The sequence below is a fragment of the Ochotona princeps genome, chromosome 13 (assembly GCF_030435755.1).
Source record: "Ochotona princeps isolate mOchPri1 chromosome 13, mOchPri1.hap1, whole genome shotgun sequence".
NCBI lineage: Eukaryota > Metazoa > Chordata > Mammalia > Lagomorpha > Ochotonidae > Ochotona > Ochotona princeps.
The window spans coordinates 13828763-13854315 of NC_080844.1; the positions used below are offsets into that span (position 1 = coordinate 13828763).

Genomic DNA, 25553 nt, shown 5'->3' on the forward strand with positions numbered 1-25553 from the left:
GGGGTGGGCCTGGTGAGGATAATTGGGTACTAGGCTATGACACTAGTATGCCTAAGAATCAGGTTTGTGGCAGGTGATTGGGCTGGGCCACAACACCCATCAGTTCATGTGACATATGGGACTGAGGTAGAACTGACCAGGGAGCCTGCGTCCACTGATATGTGCATTGGCTGGTGCGGGTGACAGACCATACCTGACTCTGCACTGGCTAGTGCACATCAGAGACAAGTCTGAGGTCACCCTAGTCAAGATTTCTTGGGAGATTCCCTGATTGGACTGTTGGACTCAGACCCTGACCATAGGGAAAATCAAAGGATGTGTTGTCCAACCTTGGAGTGCATGTATGGGGACTGGGCCTCCTTGGTTGCTGATGTCTGTGCAGTGAATAGCATGTCCAGAGGCACACAGGGGACATGATGGTCAGCTCCTCTAGGCCAGCAGGGTACTGATGTAGTTTGGCAGCAAGGAGTGGCTGCCTGCCCCTCGTCCCCTATGGACACAGGAGAACAAAAACCAAAACTGAAATATTTGTCCTACCTACCTTCCTCCATACCTGAGTCTCTGCACCCTAATCAGAGGCCCACACGGACATGCTTTCCTCTCAGTTGTGTAAATGGTATTTAAAAAAAAAAAGTTATTGAGGGGCCTGGCGCTATGGCTCAGTGACTAAATCCTTACCTTGCATGTGCCAGGATCCCAATATGGGCACTGGTTCATACTCTGGCTACTTCACTTCCCATTCAGCTCCCTGCGTGTGGCCTGGGAAAGCAGTTGAGGATGGCCCAAAGCTTTGAGACCCTGCACCTGTGTGGGAGACCCGAAAGAGGCTCCTGGCTTCAGATTGGCTCAGCTTCAGCCATTGCGCTGCTTGGGGAGTGAATCAACAAATGGAAGATCTTCTTCTCTGTCTCTCCTTCTCTCTGTATATTTGGCTTTGTAATAAAAAGAAATAAATCTTTAGAAAAAGCAGAAACTATTGTGATTCATAAAAGTATGAGTTTGTAAAGTTACAGGATATGAAATCAACACATAAAGATCAATAGCATTTTTATGTACAAACAGTGCCATGACGTAGAAAGAACTTGTAAGTTTTATTTACAATAACTACAGAAAATTTGAGTATCTTGGAATAAATTTAACCAAGGAGGTAAAAGAATCCCTATGATGGAAATTAGAAAACATTAAAGAAGAAAATAGAAGGCACAAAAAATGGAAAAATCTTGAATGTTTATGGATTGAAGAATTCATTTAATCAAAATATCTATACTATCGAAAGCATTTTACAGTCAATGTTATTCCAATAAAAATGCCAATGACATTCTCAGATCTAGAAAAGTGATCATAAAATTCATATAGACGCATAAGAAATCCTGAATAGCTAAAGCAGTTTTTAACTAACAAAAGCAAAGCTGAAGGTGCCACAATACCAGATTTAATAGATAGTATAGGACATAATATCCAAAATTCCTAGTATTGATACAAAAATACATGTGTAGACCAATGAAACATAATAGAAACTCCAGAAATTAATCCATGGACCCACAACCAACTAATCTTTGACAAACAAGTTGTTATCAATCCCTGGAGAAAAGGCAGTTTCTTCAGCTGTCTGAGAAAATTGGACCACCACATCACTAGTATGGAATGAGACCCCTATCTTTTTTTTTTTTTTAAAGATTTATTCATTTTATTACAGCCAGATATACACAGAGGAGGAGAGACAGAGAGGAAGATCTTCCGTCCGATGATTCACTCCCCAAGTGAGCCGTGAGCCGCAACGGGCCGGTGCGCTCCAATCCGATGCCGGGAACCTGGAACCTCTTCCGGGTCTCCCACGCGGGTGCAGTGTCCCAAATGTTTGGGCCGTCCTCAACTGCTTTCCCAGGCCACAAACAGGGAGCTGGATGGGAAGTGGAGCTGCCGGGATTAGAACCGGCGCCCATATGGGATCCCGGGGCTTTCAAGGCGAGGACTTTAGCCTCTGGGCCACGCTGCCGGGCCCCAAGACCCCTATCTTACACCTTATACAAAGGTCATCTCAAAATGGGTCAGTAATCTGAATCTGTGTCCTGATACCATCAAATTACTAGAAGAAAACATTGGGAGAACTTTGCCTTGGCATACTTCTTGGAAAAGACCGCAGAAGGACAAACAAAGCAAGAAGAGACAGACGGGATTACATCAAGCTAAGAAGCCTCTGTGCTGCGAAGAAAACCATTAAGTGAACAAACAACTGATAGGTGGGAAAAATATTTGCAGATTATGCAACTGATAGAGGATTACCATCCAGGATCTATGAAGTGCTCAAGAAGCTAAACAACCACCACCAAACACACACTCCAGTTAAGAAACAGGCAGTTTATAATTATGTATTCTGTTAAACTGTGGAAGTATAGCTTCGCATAGAAAAGTACACAAGTTATCACTGTCTAGATTTCTGATTTGCAAACTGAATATATCTGTGTAATAGCATCACTGATGGCTCCTTTTATGTCCCCTGCCAATCATTATTTTCTTGCAAGGGTAACTACTATGTTGACTTCTAGTGCCATAAATAAGTTTTATTAGAATTTTACTTAAATATAATCGTATCATATACTTTTTTGTGTCAGACTTCTGTTGCTCTGCATTGTAGTCATGCAATTCATCTATTTTCTGTAGGCTTGGTGTCTACTCATTGTCTTTGATATTAAATGATATGAATCCCCTACAAAGTCACTTGCTCATTTTATTGTAGTCAGTTTTTTTGAGCTTTTCCAGCATTGGGCTCCTATGAATATTGCTGCTTTGAACATGTGTTTTGATTATGTTTGTATTTCTATTGGGTATATATAATATTTTTAAAGATCTAATTACTTTTATTGGAAAGTCTGATATACAGAGAGGAGGACAGACAGAGAGGAAGATCTTCCATTTGTTGATTCACTCTCCAAGTTGCCGCAAAGGCCAGTGCTGAGCTGATCTGAAACTAGGAGCCAGAAACTTATTCCAGATCTCCCATGTGGGTGCGGGGTTCCAAGGCTTTGGACCATGTTTGACTGCTTTCCCAGGCCACAAGCACGGAGCTGGATGGGAAGCGGGGCATCCGGGACTTGAACTGGTGCCCACATGGGATGCTAGCACATGCAAGGTGAGGACGTTAGCCACTAGGCTACCACACTGGGCACAGGGTAGAGGTTTTTTTTTTAAGGAGATTTATTTGTATGAAAGCAAAGTGATGAAAAGGAAAAAACAGAAAGAGAGAGAGAGAGAGAGAGATTATCCGTTTACTTGTTTACTCTCCAAATGCCTTTAAAGGCTGGAACTGGACTAGGCCGAAACCAGGAGCCCAGAACTCTGTCAAGATCTCCCAGATGGGTGGCAAGAACAGAAGGACTGGGTCATCAGCTGCTGCTTTCCCAGATGATTAGCAGGAAGCTGAGTCAGAAACGGAATAGCCAAAATTCCAGTGTGGAAACTGGGATTGTAAGCAGCAGCTTAACTAGCTGCACAACACTCAGCCCTAAGTTTAGTTTTAATAGATACTGCTAAGTGATTTTGCAATATAGTTACATTGTGAGATGAAATTATGCTCCCACCAGCATTATATGAGAACAAGTTGCTTTGCATTCTTACTGATGTTTGGGATTGTCTGTCTTTTTCAACTGTAGCAGTTCTGGTTTGATTTTGCCTTTTTTTGTGTGTGTGATTAGAAAGGTAGAACACCTTTTCATGTTGCTCTGAGGTCATTTGATTGTATTTTGATATTTTGCTAAATCCTCTTGCCCGTTTTTCTTTGGGATGTCAACTGTTACTGATTTTTAATAGTCTTTTGTATGTTCTGATTATAAGACATTTCCTGGAAAGATATCTTGCATATGTTTTCTCTCATTTTCTACGTTAACACTTTAATATTTTGTTAAATCCATAGTTTTAGATTGGCTTATAAAAATTTTCCTTTATTGGTATTGGTTTTGTAACCTGTTTAAGTGTTACTCATCCTAGTTTCATACATGCTCTCCTAGAGTTATTTTAGAGGTTTCATGAATTGCCCTTGAGATTTAAACTTAGATGCCATTTGAAATTGATCTTTTGAATTTCCATTTATTTATTATTTAAGAGACAGAGTGCTCCTTCTCTTTTGTTCATTCCCCCTATTCCCACAACAGCCGAACTGGGTTGGGCTAAAACTGGGAGTTGGAAGCTCAATCCAGAACTTCCACACTGGTGGCAGGGACCCAATGACTCGAGCCATCACAGCTGCCTCCCGGTTTCTGAATTCGTAGAAAGCTGCGTCAGGAGCTAGAGCAGGGATGAACTCAGGTACCCTCATATGGGACATGGGTATAACAGATGTCTTAAAATGCTGAGCTAACCCCTCCACCGTTGAATTGATTTTTATGTGTAGCGTTATAAGGGTAAACTTTATTTTCCATATGGTTATCAAATTGTCTGTACTCTTTATTGAAAACATTATTCTTTGACCAGTGCAATATCATTTTTATAATTCTAGTAATCATGTATACATGGATCTGTGTCTTGACTTCTGTTCTATTTGCTTATTCTTGTGCCAGTAACCACAGATTAATTGTTGAAGCTTCATAATAGATTGCTATCTGGTAGTGTAAGTTCTTTAGTTTTTTTTTTCTGTGTATTTCTATGATATTCTTGACCTTTTGCATATGAATGTAGTTTAATTCAATATACATTTACTGAATGCCTGTTTATTATATGCTAGACACAGTGATGGGAATATAGTCCTCTGTAAGATATGATTGGTCTTTGCAGTTGGGAAAGTACTCACAGAGGGTTGAGCAGAGGGCCTAGGAGGGAGCCCCACGGGACTCTGGAAATGATAGGAAACAGAAATGTGAGAAAGGACTGGAGAGCGTGAGGAAGGCAAAGGCGGAAAGGTGTGTTCCAAAAGTATGACCAGTGAAGTCAGTGTTGTTGCAAGGTCAAGCAAGATAGACTGATAAAACATTCCACTGGACTTAGGTCAATGTGTATTGTGACCTTGGAGAAGCAATTTCTGTGGAGGGGTGGGGTGCATGTCTTTACTAGATTGTGAACTCTTATATGGGAACAAAGTTCCCTGTTCAATTAGTGTTTAATGAATGTTATTTCATGATGATAATAAAATGATCTCTATACTACTGAACGTCATAAGGGCCAAAATGGTTTTCTATTTACCACTGCTCTTCATATCCATTTTTGCAGCTGATGGAAAAGTAATTGCTCTTCTAAATGGAGTATAATCTAATACTTACTCAAATCTTGATTGTTGTAGATAATAAAAAAACCATGCTTTATTCATTCATCCATTTGTCCATTTACTCAGCAGGCATATATGGAGCAATCACCAAATTCTTAGACTCATAAACACCATGCTAGAAATAGAAGTGAAGAAGAGAAAGAAGGAAGAAAAGCCAGGAAGATATATTTGACCCATGGAAATCTCCATGAGTTAACTCTGAAAACTCTATTTTTATAACCTTTAATGAGTGCTCAAAAGGGGATTATGATTATACTCTGTGACCTAAAAACAAAATTTTAGAAAGTGGCTCCTTTTTAGGCTAAATAAAAAAACATGATTTTAATAAAGAAGGGCTTTGTGCTAGTTGAGGGTCCTCCAATAACTTGTTTTTGCTGGGCATGTATGTGTAATTTGGTATGTATGTTTCAGGCATTTTCTTCTTAGATTTGAATGCTCATTTTAGGAAAGAAAGAAAGAGTGCTAATTATTTATTATTATTAATCAGGCTTTCGGACCAAAGTTTCCTTTTCATTGTGTGAATTTCTAGTAGAGCTGCACTGGGAATTAGGTGGATAAATAAATACCCAGGTAAACCCTTTGAAGCACACCTGAATCACTTAAAAATGTTGTACAGATAAAACCTTCACATATTAATTTTAAATATCTTGAAATTTTTTTTGAGGCTGTAAGGATTTTATGAGGCAACTTTAGTATTTTTAACTTAAAATACTTAAAATGTAGAAGTTGGTAGGTTTGCAGTCTTCAGGAAGATTAATCTTGAGTTGATCCTTGCAGACTCTGAAATACAAATGGTGAGAAGTAAAGCTTTTGTTAGGACAGAGGAAGAGAGAAAAACAGGGAATGTAAGCTAAAATCACAGTAGGAATAAGCAAACACTTGATTATGTCACAAGAGCTTTTGGCAGATTTATTCAAAATGATTCTTTTTCTTAAATTATTGGTTTTGTTTTTTTCCTTAGAAATAACTAGAAACAAAGTCTACTAAATGCTGCCAATTAGTGGTCTCTGGCAATACTTCAGTTCTAATTGCTGAAAAGGGGAAATAGAAAATTAAAAGAATTTAAATGATGTCCAACATTTTCTATTCCAAGTTCAATCAGTGTAGTCATCAGCTGACATTTACTCTGAACCCCTTGGGTGAATGGCACTGAACCAAATCCTGTAAGAAATATTATCTTTTGCCTATGTGAGCAACTTGAACTATTGCTCTCAGAAGCTATGGATACTAAGAGTTGATGTTAATATACTGTAAATCCATAATTGGGGTTAAAATAGGAAAAAAAAGTAAGCATTATCTACTTTTTATTTTGAATGACGACATTACCATCCCATACAATGAAACAGGAAATATTCATTTTTAAATATCTGAGCAATTAGTATTTTACTATAAAAATTCATCTCAAATAAAGAGTTGAAACATTTTAAGATTAATGCAAAGTAAACTATAATTTGATTAGTAATAGTAAGGTGACTTGATTCAGAGCATATCAGGTTTAAAATAAATTTTGCGCACCTCCTTCACAAGTACACAGAAGATTTGGTGGATAAGATGTAAAAAATTTGTGCATAAAACTTATTTTTACCTGACCTTCAAGGTTAAGAACACATTTGATGTGCAAGCATTTTTTGTTCTGCATTACAAGTATTTTTTTAAAAATATGATCATTCTAAATTTATATTGTTGCCATCTAGATTCTCCTCCCTAGCAATACCTCTCCACCCCAGTCTCTCTCTCTAGTTGGCTTCCTACTGCTGGCCACCCAGTCATTACCATTTAACACCATTTAAGGTAGCTCTGCTGGATGTATCTATTCTGAATCCCAAATCTAGTTTCTCTTTTAACCTAGCCTCCTAAATCAAATTGACAAACTAATTTACTGCTCTCCTATTTCATTTCATGAACTTTTGATTTAGATTGGTTAGGAGGATATGATATAATCCGGGAACAATCCCTTCCCCGTAGAGTCTGTGTTTGCGAGGCTTCCTCCTTTGCTAGCTGAACGTGCTCCAGTCAGGCAGAGTACCTCGTGAAGGACTTCAGCCCCCACAGTTCCCTGTGTGCGCATGCCCTCTCTTCTTACAGTTGTCAAAGTGCTTTTGCCAGAGCGGTCACATAATCAGCCCGAAAGAAGAAAATAAATATTGTACACTTTTTAATCTGATCGATCCTTAAAAACTGGACACACAAAGGTAATTGTTAGTAAGAATTTGTTAATTGAAAGTGGGTTATTGCATGTAAAAAAAGATCTATTGTGTGTGTGGCGGGGGAGGGGAAGGAGGTATCTATTTCTCAGACTTTGCTGTAAATAAGCAAAAAAGAAAAGACAAAACACAAAAGCAAACTAATTACTGAGGCTGTTATCGACAGGCATTGTATATTAATGTTGTAGATTTTATCCTGATTCACTGCTTATCTTTAGCTTAAAAGGCTCTTATTTATTAAAGGTGGGTCTTGACCTTGACAGAGTGAATTTTTTGCAGAAAGTGAAATTTGTATCTTTAAGGGGTATTGAGAAGAGAAATGGGTGCTTGGTTTAACATTTTAAAAATTCAGTGAATATGTTAATATTAATTATAGCCATTACAAAATATTCTGAGTCCAGATTACTTTTTTGGCTTTTTTTCCCCCTACAGTATGACATTAATTTTTCCACCAAGAGCATGTATTTTAAACTGACAGCATTAACAAAAAGCATCGATTCTAGCCACCGGAAAAGCTGAGTGATATTAAAATTATAATTAAATGCATATTTCAGCCATGATGATAGGGCTATTGTTAAAGACAATTTAGTTCACTAGAAATGACTCAAATCCTAGATTATATTGGTTTACTGCAGCAGTATTTAAACCAAGCATGAAAACATCTATGACCATCTTCTTTGCAGCAGTGTTAACTTTGTGCTATTTGAATCCAAGCCTTGCTTGCCTCTTTGTGTTGTATTTTACAATACTGGTCAAAGCCATTGTTTTAGACCAGGAGAACTAAGGCACATAAAAGCAACATTTGGCAGGTTTTATTGATGGTGTGTGGCAAGTTTTGATGTGTATATTAGGGGTGGGTGTTTCCCCCCCCCCCGGGGGTGGAAAGCAGGGGCATGAGGGAGAGTAAGGTAGCTGGGAGACATTTCCTTGAGACTACTATTTTGTGTATGAAACTTTGAAATGAAAGCTACCAGCCATTTTATTGATAGTCTTTAATAAAATAGTAGGGCTACTTTGAATCCCATATATTGGTCTGACATTATTTGCTTAGTAGTTAAGAGCAGTAAAACCTCCATTTTCCAATACATTTATTTTACAGTAGTTGTTATTATGAGGATGTCCAAAGGGAAGCCCCCTGTGTGTATGTGAATACCCCTTCATAAGTGTTCTGAGGAAGATGCTTCTCCAAGTTAATTAAGTAACTGCATTAAATATATTAATAACTTTGTTGCAATTATATTGAATCATCATCTAAAAATAATTACGTGTTGGGTCATATGCTCCTTTAATATTTGAAAATGTTTGTTTTCAGGGTCTCAGCACTGTAATATTTGTATATTTAAATCAATCAACATGGTCTAAGGAACAGGCAACCCAGTGCTAACTACATATATGGAAATCTGGTTTTGAATGGTTACTGTTTTCCTTCGTGAATAGGGAAGCAAGGTGTAGGACAGCAGCTAATGTAGTCCTTCTTTGTGAAATGGAAAATACCATCCACTCCTTAAATCACCAAATGAAGCACTATAATTACAATGTGTGAGGATTTGGGACTTTGTATTCCACTATTTATAACGTGTTTGCTAGCATATGGTAATTCAGGGTCTTCAAACCATACTCTTTCACTGCTAATACTAGTGATAAGAGAACAGATTCTAAATTTGCCAAAATCTTGTGACCAAAGCAGCAAGAATTTTTTTAAAAAATGAAAATCTGGCAACCTTACAATTAACTTGACTGTCTACATAAATCCGAAGGGAGTGTTAAAAAGCCCCACCCCCACCCCGTCTCACGGCTCCTCTCTCTCTCTCTCTCTCTCTCTCTCTCTCTCTCTCTCTCTTGCCTGCTCTCGCGCTCTCGCTCTCTCACCTCAAATCCAACCAGAAGCATTTCTCCACTCTGCAGAGAAATTCTCAGGCTCCTGTTGAGACCTGAAGCACTGAGGTGCCAAGAAATCTCGTGTGCAGCAGAACTGGAGACAAGGAAATTGGAGGATACGTGGGAAAACTATAGTCCTTAAGCGTATCGAAACGCAGGCATTCCCAAACGTTTCAGTACGTTTTTACTTCCTTAAAAAGGCGATGGTTTTAAATGTCTTCTAACAAAATGGAGTAGCTGCAGCTACTGAGAGGCCGGAGAGTGATTGTGCAGCTGAGTCCTTCTAACAAATGCCCAGGATTTCCTCCCTCGTGGCTCGCTGTAGCTAAATGAAGCAATTAGAAATGCAGGGAGGCAGCTTGCTCATCAAGAGGCACGAGGCTGCTGGGTTTTTAGTACTGGAGCTGGGGAAAGGAGAAGAAAGGGTCGTGTGTGCCGTGTCTTTTTTAACCTTGCTGAAGGACGCAGCAGTATTTATTGACGTATGCAAATAACTCAGGGAGGGTGGTGCTTGGGAAAAAACAGGAACCAGAATCAGTTTCTCATTGCAGGCTGAACGCTCTGAGTTCCGGTGAAGGGAAAAAGAGACGTGGCGAAATTGCTGTCTTTCTGTCTTATAAGCATATCTCTCACTCATACAGAAAAGGAATCGAGACACCAGAAAGGGTGAAGACGCTCTCACAGTATTTTTAGAGACTTTGCGCAAGCCTCCCTCCCCCAGCCCGACCTGTTCTTCTAAATGGGAGATTATGGATTTGCATTGCAATTGGCTACTAGCACTGGATTTTCGCAAGTGAAACACCCACCCGTTTCAGCGAGGGGCTTTAATGGTCACTTTGCCAATAACGCATCTCTCTCTCTCTTTTTTTCCGTTTCAGCTGCGCAAACCATGCAGGATGATTTACTGATGGACAAAAGCAAAACCCAGCCCCAGCCCCAGCAACAGCGGCAGCAGCAGCAGCCCCAGCCCGAGCCCAGCGCAGCCGAAGCCGCGTCCACGCCCCTCTCCTCTGAGACCCCCAAGCCAGAGGACAGCAGCGCAGTGCCGGCCCTGAGTCCTGCCACGGCCCCGCAGGCCCCGAACGGCCCGGACAAGATGCAGATGGAATCGCCGCTCCTGCCGGGCTTGAGTTTCCATCAGCCCCCTCAGCAGCCGCCGCCACCGCCGCCTCAGGAGCCCGCGGCACCCGGCGCGTCCCTGTCGCCTTCCTTCGGCAGTACTTGGTCCACGGGCACCACGAACGCGGTGGAGGACAGCTTCTTCCAGGGGATCACCCCGGTCAACGGGACCATGCTCTTCCAGAACTTCCCGCACCACGTCAACCCAGTCTTCGGAGGCACCTTCTCCCCGCAGATCGGCCTGGCGCAGACCCAGCACCACCAGCAGCCGCCTCCGCCCGCACCGCAGCCCGCGCAGCCGGCGCAACCCCAGCAGGCGCAGCCCCCGCAGCAGCGCCGGTCGCCAGCCAGCCCGAGCCAGGCGCCCTATGCGCAGAGGAGCGCCGCCGCGGCGTACGGCCACCAGCCCATCATGACCAGCAAGCCGTCCTCGTCTTCGGCCGTCGCGGCTGCCGCCGCCGCCGCCGCCGCCTCTTCGGCCTCATCCAGCTGGAGCACGCACCAAAGCGTGAACGCCGCCTGGAGTGCGCCATCCAACCCCTGGGGCGGCCTGCAGGCTGGCCGGGACCCTCGCCGGGCGGTCGGCGTGGGCGTGGGCGTGGGCGTCGGGGTGCCTTCCCCGCTCAACCCCATCTCGCCGCTCAAAAAGCCCTTCTCCAGCAATGTCATCGCACCGCCCAAGTTCCCTCGCGCGGCCCCACTCACCTCCAAATCCTGGATGGAGGATAATGCTTTCAGGACCGATAATGGTAACAATCTGTTGCCATTTCAGGTAATGCTCCGGTGCACCTGCCCACACCTTTCTCCTACCTTGATCCTTTGAACCTCCCCCCCCCCCTGCCTTTTAAGCGTCCACCTGTTTTTTGTTTTGGGTAGATTGTTTCGTTTGTTTGTCTTTAGAAAGGGTAGCAGAGCCCAGCTCCCAGGCCTTCTGCCATAGCCTCCAGGTCACTGGGGCTGTTCTGCTCGCCAGGATGAGGTTAGGAGAACACTGTGGCTGCGTATGGAATCCTATTTATGCACTCTATCATCAGGATAGAACGGGGCCTTTTCTTTCCACTTATTTTCTTCTTCATCGTGCCCGTGCCTTTTATTTTGACCTTCTTTGACAATGCAAGCTGCAAGTGGATGGCAGAATGCCTGCATAGTGCTAGGATGAGTAGACTTAGATTCCTGTCATTTTAAGTAGCTGCACACTTCAGGTTATGCAATCCAGGCTCAGGGTGCAGCCTGAAAGCTGTCCACACCCAAACCACCAAGGCCTGACTCTTACAGAGGTTAACCGCCCTTCAGTGGTGCTGTTTCAGACAGTTGCATATGCTCAATTAAACTAATGTGAACACATGTGTTTATGTCTCACTAAGGTGCTGGAATCATTAATAACAATCAGCATATTGCTCCTGCCGGGAAAATTATAAGTGTGAGATTCCAATAAACACCCAGAGCTCTGTAAGTGAAGGAGGTGGGAGAATAGAAATTCTAGGGCAACTCCTTCCATGTTGCCTAGAAAAAAAAGAGTATTTTTTTTCTCAGAGGAAAGAGACAATAGGACACGACCTTCAGAGCCATGTTGCAATGGAGTCTGTTTGCTAACTAACACTGAAATATTTAAAGCTGCAGTGTCCTTCAGCAGTGGGGTTATTCAAGAAGACAATGCAGATCAATTACACCATTTGAAACTACGCAAAGTGAAAGTCTTGCAACTTTAATGAAAAATGAGTCTCGTGTCTGTGTGAAATGCCACTGAAAAACCTCAGGAAGTACCTCAGACAACAAGATTGAGTGGATACTGTCCTTATTTCTGTTCTTGTTTTCGAATATCGTCCACAGCCACAGTATCTGACAGGGTTCTGGACATCAGAGGTTGTTGGACAGTGGTGGTGAGGATATGTGTTCACTGGGAGTTTTGGCTGTCCAGCAAATACTTATCCTTTTCTTAAAAATTGATTTGGCTCCAAGCTTTTAGACTCCATTGAAAAAGGAAGGGAAAGGAAAGAGAGGGGAAGGCTTCAGACAAAGCCCAGTTTGGGTGGTCAGGAAAAACCAAATGGAAATCCTTGGAGTGGCACAGGAAGATGGCAGAACTGACCATTTGACAGAACTGGTCTGGCCACGTGTCAGGTGTAACTGGAACCTTCATTTTGTTGCTGAATGTCTGGAATGGCTGCCATCCATACAGGAGGGCATGGAGTTACTGAAAAGAGCTAGATTCTAGATTAGAAGAGGCATTTAATTCTGGAGAGTTCAGGGGGGTGTTCAGGAATCATCAAGTTGTGTATTTGATGAGTTTTCCTTGAGAGGATCTTATTAAATGTTCACAGGGGTTCTTCGGGCCTGGAAATTTAATATTAAAGCAAACATCTTATTTTGATAAAATGAGGAGACGCTGCAAGATGGTTGATAAAGAAGAAACCTGCTTTCCAGAATTAATGTGTCGGCTTTTGGAGTGTGTAGCTCAGGCAGGCTGCATTTGTAGAAGAGGCCCGAAGTCTGCTTTTATTCTGACACTCCCTACCTATATCCAGAATTAAGGGATAAACTAAGATCTTACAGGGAGGTTTGGAGTTTGGGAACTGATAGTGTGGACAGATCTAATTATTTTTCTAGGAGCTGAGTCTGAGTATGTCAGCCTTTGATTTATTTGTCTCCTGAAATGGGAGATTGGAGATATTTAATGGGATCAGGAGATACTTAAATGCATGAAATTTCTCTAGGCCTGACATTGACTAGTCGTGTGGGGGCTTGCCAGTTGTTCCTCAGCAAACTATTTGCCAGTAGTGCTAATAAAAACCAAATGGGTTGCGTTGAATTTGGTCTCTTTTTAGTCTTTTTTTTTTTTAAGGTTTATTTTTATTAGAAAGGCAGATATACACAGAGGAGGAGAGACAGAGAGGAAGATCTTCCGTCCGATAGTTCACTCCCCAAGTGAGCCGTAATGGCTGGAGCTGTGCCAATCTGAAGCCAGGAGCCAGGAGCTCTTCTGAGACTCCCACGTGGGTGGAGGGTCCCAAGGCTTTGGGCCGTCCACAACTGCTGTCCCAGGCCACAAGCAGGGAGCTGGATGGGAAGCGGGGCAGCCGGGATTAGAACTAGTGACCGTATGGGATCCTGGCATGTGCAAGGCGAAGACTTTAACCGCTGCGCTATTGTCCCAGGCCCTCTTTTTAGTCTTGATGGTGTTACTGAGTAGGTAAAAATGGCCGAAAGATTTGTTTGAGAAGGGATTTGATTGAAAAATGAGTGTTGTTTATTTAACCTCAGGAAGAATTACATGCACTTTGTCTCAGTTCTTTTTCTTTCTTAAAATGGACAGTTTTTGCAGCAATATTATAACCAGAGAAATAATTTGGCTTGGAATATGTGACTTCATTGTGATTTATGTTAATGACTATCAAATGTTTTTAAAACAAAACACCTTACATCTTGTGTGCAGAATTTTCTATATGTGTGTGTGTGTGTGTGTATTTCCCATTTACAATTTTGCAGGCATAGGGCTTTCTCCTTCAAATTTATTTTTCTTCAAACTGAAGTTTATTTAGTAGAATACTCGCTTGCTAACAGTGATCTCCTGTAATGCATTTTGATGTTTTTTAAAAATGCATGCCTCCGCCACAACATTTCTTCATTCTCTTTTGCCTTTGCCTACCAACATAGATGTTTTTTGAGCTTTATTTATGTGGTTTATATTGTAAAAGCAGTAACGATTTGAAGGTGGTTTTTCAAACTAATACGTGCTGCCCTTTTCTGCTAAGCTTGATTGGCTCCCCTGGGTTGGCGTCGTTGTTCCCTCCCGGATTACTTGTAACTAAAAGTCACTTCATTTGTATAAATAAATAGGGTCCACAAACTTCCTGGCTCTGCGCATGCAAATTCAAATGTGAAACTGCACATAAAGTGCTTAACACAGTAGTACTTGGTTTGTAGTAATGTTCCCATAACTCTTAGGGTACAGTTTTTATTCTGATAGTGACCTGATGTGAGTGTGGGGTAATGATTTTTCATGCAATGCAACTTGAATGAATATTCCCAAACTTGTATGTGATGTCGCTTTTTTTTTTCCTGTATCCTCAGGATTGTGCAGAGTTAATCATAGGATGGATCACCAGCTTGTACTACGGTTGCACCCTAAATATCCCCATACTTTACTGTGACACCATTTTTCCTTTGGCATATCTGATAGAAGCCTCAGCAGCATGGCCTCTGGTCACTGTAAAGACATGATAATCCAACATTTACTATGGGGGCTAGGCCTTGTGCTAAGCATTTTAAGTGCAGTCTTTTGTTGGAGCTCCTTTGAGGTAGAGGGCTGTGACTATCCTCTCATTCTGACAAAGCAGCTAAAGGTCGGTGCAATTGACACACAGCCAGTAAGTGGCTAAACTGAGATTTCACCCCCAAGCGATCTGCCTCCAAAGCCACCAGCTCCTACCCCCTTAGCTCTACTGCCAGTATAGCACCAGTTAATAGTGGAGTAGATACGGAAGAATCTATGAGCTAGTCTGGAAATTGTGCTTCAAAAGAATTTTTGTATTTGCAGAAACAGGAATATACAGTGACCATATGTATACCACCATTTAGACTCAAGAGTTGTCAATATTTTTCTGCTTTTAGATGACCTGTTTTTGAATATTCATTGTATTTTTTTTTGAAAAATGCAGATTCTGCTTTGTCTCTACATCTTTGCCTTTATCACTCTCCTTTTCTTCCATCCCAAGTTAAAAGTTATTATAGAAAATTTTACATCTGCTGGTGTAAATCTAGTTAAATGTAACTTGTTAAGTTTGGCAGCAGATTATCAATAACAGAAGAAAAATTAGTAAATGCATTGAGAAGGGTATAAATGATATTAAAAATAAATATGCCTACTCTGAAAATTTTTAAGGAACACCAATATTTCTCAACTAAGTTGTATTTTTTTAAAAGATATTTTCTCCAAGTAATACAAAATGTCTAGTTTTTGCATGTTTTGAATAAGGATGGTATGACCTGCATTTAAAACAAAGTTTCTTTTCTAGTTGGTCTCTTAACTACTGCTCTAATGCAAAACCACTTAAAGTCCACCCAACCCCACAGACTGTTTCAGAAACTATTATGGCATGATTGATGTGAATGCAGCCAAGCCACATTATCTATATTCTATTTAAAAGAGGAATTGGTTAGGAAATACTGGGTTTTGTATGCTACTGAGCACATTAATTTATTAATTCAGACTGTGTACTTTAAAACTGTATGTTGATAAGTGGTTAGCTCTATGTAAACTTTTAACAGTCTTGCAGTCTTTTGATAATGAAAGCACAATCTTGAAAATGTAGTGTTTTTATATATCCTCTGAGAAAGAATTTTCTGTTTACACAGCGTTCTCCACTAGTTTGCCTGTTTTGCTTTGAAGGGCTGCGTGAGGCATAATGATTGTTCAGTTGGAACTGGTTGTGTCTCTTGTGATTTTCCTACTGTTTTGATCAGTGCATATCAAAAGATTTGACTTAAGGAAGTAAACAGCTGTACTATTGAAAGATTGCTTAAACTGTGTGGATTTTACAGAGGAAAGAGCTAGATGAAAGGGGACATATGGTAATGGACAGCCATGGTTCTTGAAGGAGGAAGACTCTAGGCAAAGCATAGCTCTGTCATTGGTATTCAGAAGTCAGGCCACTTCTCCAGGGATTCTTTCTGCTGGTCTGCTACAATGGAAGGGCAGTGGTGGCAGGGAGTGGGCAGCATGCCTGGCTGGCTTTTGGTATTGCTTTAGCAGTTAGCGGGAACAGAATTTTCTGAAAATTAGAAGCTGTTACAGAGAGAGTGTTATGGCTCTTGGATGACTGCCTAATGTCAGAGTGAGAGTTTAATAGAGGAAATACTGTTGATATTTCAGTAGTCCAGAGTTAGACTCTAGCTGAAGACATTTTAAAGTAGTGAGAGATTAAAAAGATGTGTCCAGGAGGAGTGGAAGAGCATTGAAGGGCATTTCATCTAATTGTTTACTGGTATATTCTAGAGAGCTGGATGTACTTCTCTGTATAGACTTTCGTCACAGAGTTGGTGTAGATTTTGATCACTTGTATTTGCTTATGGATCGTTCTAGTGTGAGAATTTTCTCTGCTCTGAAAAATTTACTTGTTGATGAGAGAAATGCATTACCTCTGAACTTTCTACAAGTTAGCTTCCTTGTTCCAATGTAGGTTTTGGAGACCCTAAGGCTGTTAATTGTAACTCCTGAATATCACTTTCCTGGAGACCATTAAGTGGCTCCTTGCAGGGTCAGTGTGGTTGTCAGAGATAGAATTCAGGATAGAGCCCCAGATTTGGATCTTGAGAGTTGAAGTAATGGAGCCATAACTTCAGAAGAAATTTCCTGAAATGGTTTTTCATGATTGCAGTAGTACCCAGCCTCACAATGTATGTTGGATGGCTGATCCTTATACCTGGTCGACAGCTTGTTTTGTGTGGCTTTAACACCTTTCACATGCTCCATTTGTTCTGCTGCATTTAGTTTTCTAACCTGTTAGTGTTTTGTTTTGTTTTGTTTTTTTTACAGATACTGGGCATGTAAAATTCTTAATGTGAAACTGTTCTAGTATTTGTATTTTGACTTAATTTGAAATAGAAAAGTGTTAGTGTATTAAAATACTGCATGTTGGAATAAAGGCTGCTTTTCTCATGCCAGCAGCACTGTCATATAATTCACAGCAATAATAAATGCTATGACAAATCCTTGTGGGTAGACCTCAGAGGAGATAAACAAAAGTGGGCACCAAATTGCCTTTGTATCATTTTATCATAGAAGTTATATATACAAAGAGAAGGAAACACTGTGTACTGATCATGTATGCATAAGGCTATTATAAGCCCAGATAGCTTTATTCCCCAAACATTGAAATTTATTTCAAGGTCAAGATCAAATAGAAGAGGAAAGAAAAGTAGATTTCTTCCTTAATTCCATGCATCCAATTAAGTGATCGGTGCTGCCAGTCCTAGGAGAGCTAGAAATGCCCAGTAGTAAATGTTCTCCAAGTGAAAATTTAAATCCAAGTTGTTATGGTTTTGTCTTTTAATTCTACACTATACTTTATTTAAAGCATTTTTGAGACAGGTTTTCTGTTCTACCTCAAGATGTCCATTGAATATAGGAATAGAGGGGACTTCTTTAATGTTTTAAAGGACATCTTCAACTTGTAAGAATTTATTGTCTGTATTCTCAAGCTTTCTGTATACACCATAGTGTCTGGGTTGTGAATCAGTATAGTAGATTGGTTTGCTAAGAGATAAGCAAGGTTCCCACTTTGATGCCAAAGGTTTATGACAGTAGATGAGAACTAGCTCATATCGTTGAGTTACACTTTGCTTTACCTCTTCATTGTGTAAAAACTCATCCTTTAAAAAAGTGCGATGGGATGGAGGGAGAAAGAGAGGTTCCATCTGTGGTTTACTGCCCCAGTGTCCATAGTTGGCTGGGCTGGGCTGGGCCAGGAAGCTGGAAGCTGGAACTCAACCTGGATTTCCCACGAAGGTGGTGGGCACCCAGCTATTTGAGCCATCATTCACTGACTTCCAGGGTTTGCAACACAGGAATCTGGAATGGAAAGACGACCTGAGACTCGAACTCTAGTACTCCAGTGTGGAATGCAGGCATCACCAACCATGTCATAACTGCTGCATCAAACTCCCTGTTCACTCCCACCCCCCATGCATTCTTTGGAGTTAATGTTCCCTTTCATGATGGCCTGATTTATTCCTAGCTTCCCAAGTAAAGTTACTAATCATGCAGCTAACCAGAATGAGGGTCAGAGTAACAGGCAGTAAACCTTGGGACCAGTAAAGAGAGCATGGGCATTTAGCCTAGCAGCTGAGATGTCTGTCGTATGTTGTTACTTGGGTTCAATTCCTAGGTGCAGTTCCTAACTCCAAAGCTTCTTGCAAGTGCAAAGCCTTGGGAGGCGGCTGTGATAGCTCAAGTAATTGGGCCCTTCTGCACACTGGGGAGAACTACATTATGTTTCCAGATCATGGCTTTGGCCTCAGCCCTAGCTTGGCCCTTGTAGGTATTTAGCAAATGAGCCAGCAGATGAGAGCACTCTGTCTCTCAAGTTAGAAAAAAAAGTTTTGAAAGACATACTCAGGAGTGAATCCTCTGATTTAGGATGCTAATAAAGAGCAGGTTATAATAGTCACAATCAGCCATTCATTCATTCATTCTTTCTAGGCAGATGAGATTGGAAGGCAGAGTTGGTTTTTTTTTTTTTTAATCTATTTTATTGTATTGTTGTTGACAATCTTTACATAGTTAATTACAGTTAAAGGAAAAAGAAAAAAAGAAAAGAAAAGAAAAAAAGGTTCAGGGGGGTAGGGAAGTGGGTAATGCTATTATGTCAATATTGTTTCCATCATGTGTCTGAGGTAAAGGGGGATATTGAGGGAGAAGCCCCACCTGGTTTCCCGCCCACCCCCAGTCCCGGATGTGGGGCATGCTCTGAGATATGTGCTCAAGTGGTGTTAATAGTTCTCCAGTTATGAATCGCTGGAAGGCAGAGTTGTAAAGGTCAACAGATTTTCTATATTAAAGCAGTAAGGTGGCAGGTACTTGATCTAAGCATCCCATAGAACAGTGCTTGGCTCAAATGCTGGTTTCATTTCCAGTTCTCACTTCACGCTAATGTGTACCGTATGAGGCAGTAAGTGATGGCTCAGGTCATTGGGTTCCTGCCACCCTCATGGGAAACCTAGATTGTGTTCCAGCTCCAAGCTTTGGTCTAGCTTAGCATCAGACGTTGCAGGCATTTAGGGAATTGATCAGCTGATGGTAACTCTCTATTATATGAACCTGAGTGGTTTTTTTTTTTTTTTTTTAAGAAGAAAAATGTGGTGATATTGGAGAGATGGAAGTATTTCAGAGGAAGTATCTTAGTGATCTGACAATCCATACTTCCTTATTTAAACTACAGGAATCCTAGTTTTTAGGTTTTAGGTAAGTAGAGCTGAAAGGAAGAAGTAAGAAGTAAATGTGCCAATAAGCGCCTCTCTCTTACAATCTGGTATGTGAATTTGACTTTCCTCTTTTGGAAATTGAGGAATAGGACCTAGACCTTAGGAGGATTAAAAGTTGTAAATAGTGAGCATATATGTGGGTACTTCAAAAGTTTGCTTTAAAAATGAAATTAAAGGAGGACTAGAACCTTGAGAAACAGAACCTAGACTTCCTAGACTTGAGGAAGACTCAAAGCAGGAAAGACTAGCAAAGTTTTTACGTTGTAGGGAAAGACAGCAATAACTTTTGCAGCATTTATCATGTCTGTTTTTGTGTTTGCCTTTGGTTTTATTGAAAAACTGTTCAACTTGGCCAAGTTGCTCAAAGTAATTGTAAACAATAGTGGAATCCTGATGTCAAAACAGTTCAGGATAGCATAAGTACTATTTTTTATTAACTGTGTAACTATTACAAATTACTCTGATCAAAGAGATTACATTCACATAGTTAAGTTTCTTTTGGCCCTTTTCACTCTGAGTCATAATCCATGGATGCTAGCTGTTGGGTAGTGTAGTACTTTAATGTCCTTCTCTAACTAAGTGTGTTATAATAACAAGAGGACCAGAACCCCAAGAACTGGCCTCACCCTTTTCACAACAATTATCATGTTTAATCTTTACCTATTCATGGCCATTAAGGGTTACTGCCCTCACAGAGACCCAGAAAGTATATGTGCTTGCCTAACAGGAACAGAACAGTAATAGAAATCTTGATGTTTGGACTCCATGTTCATTTGTTTTATCCTGCTGCAACTGCTCACCTCCAGTCTTGTCACTTGCCATCTTTCAGTATGCCTTTGGTGTTATATTCTTTCCCCAAAATCTCCCTGCCGTCCTTCATCCTACACTGTCCATAGCATTTGCCTCCCTGGCATATGCTGTTTTAAATTCTTTGTTGCTGCACAACAGAATGTAGACTTGCTATACCAGGGCAGGTATCCACAGAGCTTGTGACAGTACCCAGGATACCATCGTACATGGCAAATATTTGTTGAGTAATGATCTACAGTTATAAAATATTGATTAAGCATTTATTGATCATTTGCATGTTGCCAGCAATGTAGGAGTAATTTAACTCTGTAAATATTTAACTGGCTTCTGCTAGGGGTCAGGCACTAGGGATTAAAGATGAGCCCTATCGCATCCTCAGACAACTCCTTGGCAAACATGTATTAAAATATAGGATGATAAAGTCTAAGACAGGCTGTGATATGCTTGACAGAGAAAGGAGGTTTTAATCCAGGGAGAATGATTACGTTTGTGTGTGTGATTGAAAAGATTTTAGGAAAAGTCCTCATAATTCAAGATATTTTCAAAGATTTTCTTTTTCAGAGCAATAGTGTTATTTTAGCATGTTCTTAGAAAATTGAATTTTAAAGACAAATTTGTTTTGTGCAAAAATTAGAAATACGTATTTAAGGGATCTTTGGAAAGTTCCTGGGAAAATACATATCATAAAAAGCTTAAATGGATTATTAACATTCTTGCACCAAAATAAGCTCATGCTTTAATTTCATGTTTTAAAATGATTTATTGATTTTATTTGAAAGAATTACAGAGAGAAAGGGATAGCAATCATCTCTCCACTGGTTCACTCCCCAAGTGGCTGCCATAGGCAGAGCTGGGCCAGTATGAGGCCAGGAGCCCAGAGCTCCTTCGGGACCTCCCACCATGGGTGCAGGAGCCCAAGGACTTGGGGCATCCTCTACTGCTTTCATAGTTCATTAACAGGGAACTGAATCAGAAGTAATGCAGCTGAAACAGGAACTGGTGCCCATCTGGGATGCTGGTGCTGCAGGCGGCGGATTAGGATGCTATGCCACTGGACTGATCCTTTTACTTAATTTTTTTTTTAATTTTTTTAATCTAATTTATTGTATTGTTGACAATCTTTACATAGTTAATTACACTTAAAGGAAAAAGAAGAAAGAAAAAAAAGAAAAGAAAAAAAAAAGGTTCAGGGGGGTAGGGAAGTGGGTAATGCTATTATGTCAATATTGTTTCCATCATGTATCTGAGGTAAAGGGGGATATTGAGGGAGAAGCCCCACCTGGTTTCCCGCCCACCCCAAGTCCCGGATGTGGGGCATGCTCTGAGATATGTGCTCAAGTGGTGTTAATAGTTCTCCACCTTTTACTTAATTTTTTTTTTTTAAGATGTATTCATTTTATTACAGCCAGATATATACAGAGGAGAGACAGAGAGGAAGATCTTCCATCCGATGATTCACTCCCCAAGTGAGCCGCAACGGGCCGATGCGCGCCGATCCGAAGCCGGGAACCTGGAACCTCTTCCGGGTCTCCCACGCGGGTGCAGTGTCCCAATGCACTGGGCCGTCCTCCACTGCTTTCCCAGGCCACAAGCAGGGAGCTGGATGGGAAGTGGAGCTGCCGGGATTAGAACCGGCGCCCATATGGGATCCCGGGGCTTTCAAGGCGAGGACTTCAGCCGCTAGGCCACGCCGCCGGGCCCCCTTAATTTTTAAACAAACTTTCTAAAGCGCCTGCATACATGTTCACTATTCCAAATTTCAGAAGAAAGCAGTGAAAAAAAAAAATCACTGTTAATTCTGTTACCCAGAGATAAGTAAGCTTCATGTTTTGATGTATTTTCTGCAAATTACCTCTTTCATATATCACTAAATTTATAATAAACATTTTTGGTGGTTGCATATTTCATCACAAAAATTCCTTATAACTTACTAAAATGTTTCCATGTTAGGAGGATTCAGATTATTCTCAGCTCTTTGTTTTTGAGCCTTTGGTGGGGGGGCATATTTGCTTCTAATGAAATACTCCTGTATGACATATTTGTTCTGAGATTTCTTTTTTTGCCAGAGTGTTTAACACAGTTGCACCCAGTCACTTTAAGGAGTTTTGCCTCTCAGTTTTTCAGAAGCCTATGTTTTCCCTTAGTTTCTTCTTGTTGTCAACCTTAACTAGATTGATTTGCAGTTAAGGCAAAGGGCCGCTACCAGCATGACATGCATGGTCTCATCACAGTTGGATGCAGGCCTTTGAGAATGGCTTTGGCAGCTTTATAAGTTCTGTGGGCTTGGCCATCCTCACTCCTGGAAAGCAAGGTTAGCCTTTCTTACATTACACCCCCAGACAGCACCTTCCTTAGCTGCAGTGGTTGGTCATGGGTGAGCCAAAGCTCAGATTTACCTAAGCCTCTGTGTGACGCAGTGGTGGTGGTAGGGAAAATGTTTACAGTTTTTCAACTACTAAACGTAATGCTGTCATAAATCTTTTGACATATTGATATTTTCTTCAGAGATGACTGAGCAGAGTTCCTTAGACAGAACAGGGAGTGGGGTTGGAGTTGTAGCAAAGACCTTTTTAAGCAAAGAGTGCACTGGCAAGAAGCAATATGCTGTATTGAGGGAGCAGAAGATACAAGGAGAAAGTAGGAGTGATAGGCCTGAGATGAAACTGGTTAGATCACGAGGTGAATTCTAGCATACTGTATGTCTGACCTTCTTAAGAAGACACGTGGAAGGATTTTTTTAAAGCTTAGAAACATAGCCATTGTAAGACATTAAGGTGGGTGAAGTGGCCACTTTTTCTAGAAAGATTATTCTGAGATATGGATTGTCAGAAAACAGACATAGGCAGGAAAATGGTTAACAGGTGAGGAGCTAAACTGAAAGAAAGAAATAGACTGGAAAAGTAATTAGAAAGCTGACTGGAAAAACTTGATGATTACTTGGTTGCAGGAAATAAAGGAGAGGGAAGAGTTTAGAATGACTCCCAGGTTTTTGGTCTAGGCAGCAGGGGATAGAGGTGAAAAATGCTTAGAATTGTTGTGACTCAAAAACTAGGGTTTTCCAATGCAGGAATTCAGAAGGGAAGGTTCTGGATTGGGGAGAATATTTGAACAAGTGATTTGGCATATCTTATCCACCCATTCCTTTGTGTGTGATTCTTATTGTGTGGGAAGGAAAACCTTAATAGGATAAGTTACTTTGTGGGATACTTATTAGAACAGATCATCTGAGAGTGAGAGAAGAAATAACCACTATTCTAAGTCAAAAGGTTTTGGTTCTGTGCAAGAAAATAAATGAAACTTAATATCCTTTACTATTTAATAAATTCACTGAGAGGTCCATGGATGATATTAGCCAGTCTGAGCTATCACTGATAACTCTTAGCAAAGTTGAGACTCAAAAATGCCAGAGAACCACAGGTAGAGAATAAAATCATTGTTACATGGCACCCAATAAAGCTTGAGAAGGTTGATTTACTTATTTAAAAGAGAGAAAGAGTGAAAGAGCAAGATTACTTCCTTCCACCACTGGTCCACTTTGCTTTAACAGCTAGGGCTAGCTCAAACCAAAGCCAGGAGCCTGAACTCCATCTTAGTCTCTGGAAAGGGCTGCTCTGCTACGGGATGCTGACACTGCAGATGATGGCTTAAGCTGCTGCACTGCAGTGCTACTCCCTGACACACGTGTCTTTAAAAATTGTTTAAACTTAGACATATTGTAAAACTTTTTTTCCCTTCTTCATAGCTGAAAGAATGACTACCTGAATTTCTTTTTTTTTTATTTCTTTAATAGATGAGACTTGATTCCTCTTTTGTTCACTTTTTAAAAAGATCTAAATTACTTTTCATCAAAATTTGAAATATTTATTTCACTGGCTTATATATACTTTATCAAATCACATCATCACAGTAAAACTGACATTTAAAAGGTTGGAAATGGGGTCTGGCACAGTAGCCTAGCAGCTAAAGTCCTCACCTTGCACATGCCGGGATCCCTATGGGTATCAGTTCTAATCCTGGTGGCCCCACTTCCCATCCAGCTCCCTGTTTGTGGCCTGGGAAAGCTGTCAAGGATGGCCCAAAGCCTTGGGAACCTGCACCCACGTAGGAGATCCAGAAGAAGCTCCTGGCTTCAGATCGGCTCAGCTCTAGCCGTTGTGGCCACTTGGGAAGTGAATCATTGGATGGAAGATTTTCTTTGTCTCTTCCCTCTATATATCTGACTCTCCAATTTTTTTTTTAAAAAAAGGTTGAAAACAAATCCCTGTAGTCCCTAGGTTAACTTCAAGTTCATCTGATAGAACAGAAATCTCTGAATTTATTGGCCATAGGTGTTGAGTGTAGTATGAACAATTTCAAGGGAGAAGGTGGAACTCATGGGTTATTTTGGTAAGTTAGCTAGCAGAATGAAGTATTTCCTTTAGGCTGCTGTAGCCAAACAAAACAAAAACCCCGGAGCCAACCATATTCTAGGTATTTAGCACATGATAGAAATTTGTTACTCATACTTCTATATGCTGGAGAGTCCAGGATCAAGATGCCAGCAGATTTCAGTCCATGTCTAATGAAGGCCAGCTCTCTGCTTCATAGGTGGTACCTCTTGATGTGATAGAGGGGTAAACGTGTGTGTTCGTGACAGAAGGGATAAACATACTCCGCTCAATTTATTTTGAAAAGTCACTGATTCCATTCATGAGAGAAAAGCCCATATGAATTAATCATTCCCCTAAAGGCCTCACTTCTTCATAGTGTCACATTGAAGATTAAATTTCAACATTGGAATTTTCAAAGTCCACTAGTATTCATACCATAGTAGTGACGCCTCAGCTGTAGTAGATGGCTCGTATGTCTGAATAAATAAGTGGACTAGGAAGGTTCTGGTCAAGAGAGGGATGTTGCTTCTTCTTTGGTACAGGAGGAGTAACTTAGAATTACTGAACTTTCAGAAATTGCTAATATGCAATTGACTCGCCTCTCCTCAAAAGAACAATTCAGCTCTCACCATTCACTTGTCTGATTGTGGCTGTGCCTTAGAAAGTCATTCATTCCCTTGTGTTTAACCTAATTAAAGGGGTAGACGGAAGAGCTGGAGAAGAAGATAGAAGTTAGAGGTTTGTAGGGAACAGGGATAGTTGTGAATTTCCTAGATCCTGGATCTTAAAGATAGACCCACAATACGGACAAGTGGGCAGGACTTCAAGGTTTTCACATAGAAACTGTTAGCTGGGTCGTGGAGATCTACAGCTTTGTAGCCAGTTCTAAACAGCTTTTAAGCTAGTGTTGAAGCTTAACTGTATCTGCTGTTTTGT

General features: G+C 40.9%; 1 protein-coding gene across 13 annotated transcripts in view; it reads left to right on the forward strand.

Moving 5' to 3' along the window:
• CPEB3 (cytoplasmic polyadenylation element binding protein 3) overlaps nucleotides 1-25553 on the forward strand; it is a 214996-nt gene that overhangs the window by 29113 nt on the left and 160330 nt on the right. For 11 of the 13 annotated variants that reach the window (XR_009246476.1, XM_058671353.1, XM_058671352.1 and 8 more), the window contains exon 2: nucleotides 10215-11227. Coding sequence is in view for 12 of the 13 variants with exons in the window: in XM_058671353.1 (XP_058527336.1) it covers nucleotides 10226-11227 (1002 nt within the window). In the remaining variant the exon portion in view is untranslated. Of the gene's footprint in view, nucleotides 1-7300; nucleotides 7447-9879; nucleotides 10003-10214; nucleotides 11228-25553 lie in introns of those variants that run through there. The other 2 variants (XM_058671350.1, XM_058671349.1) reach the window with 2 other exon arrangements.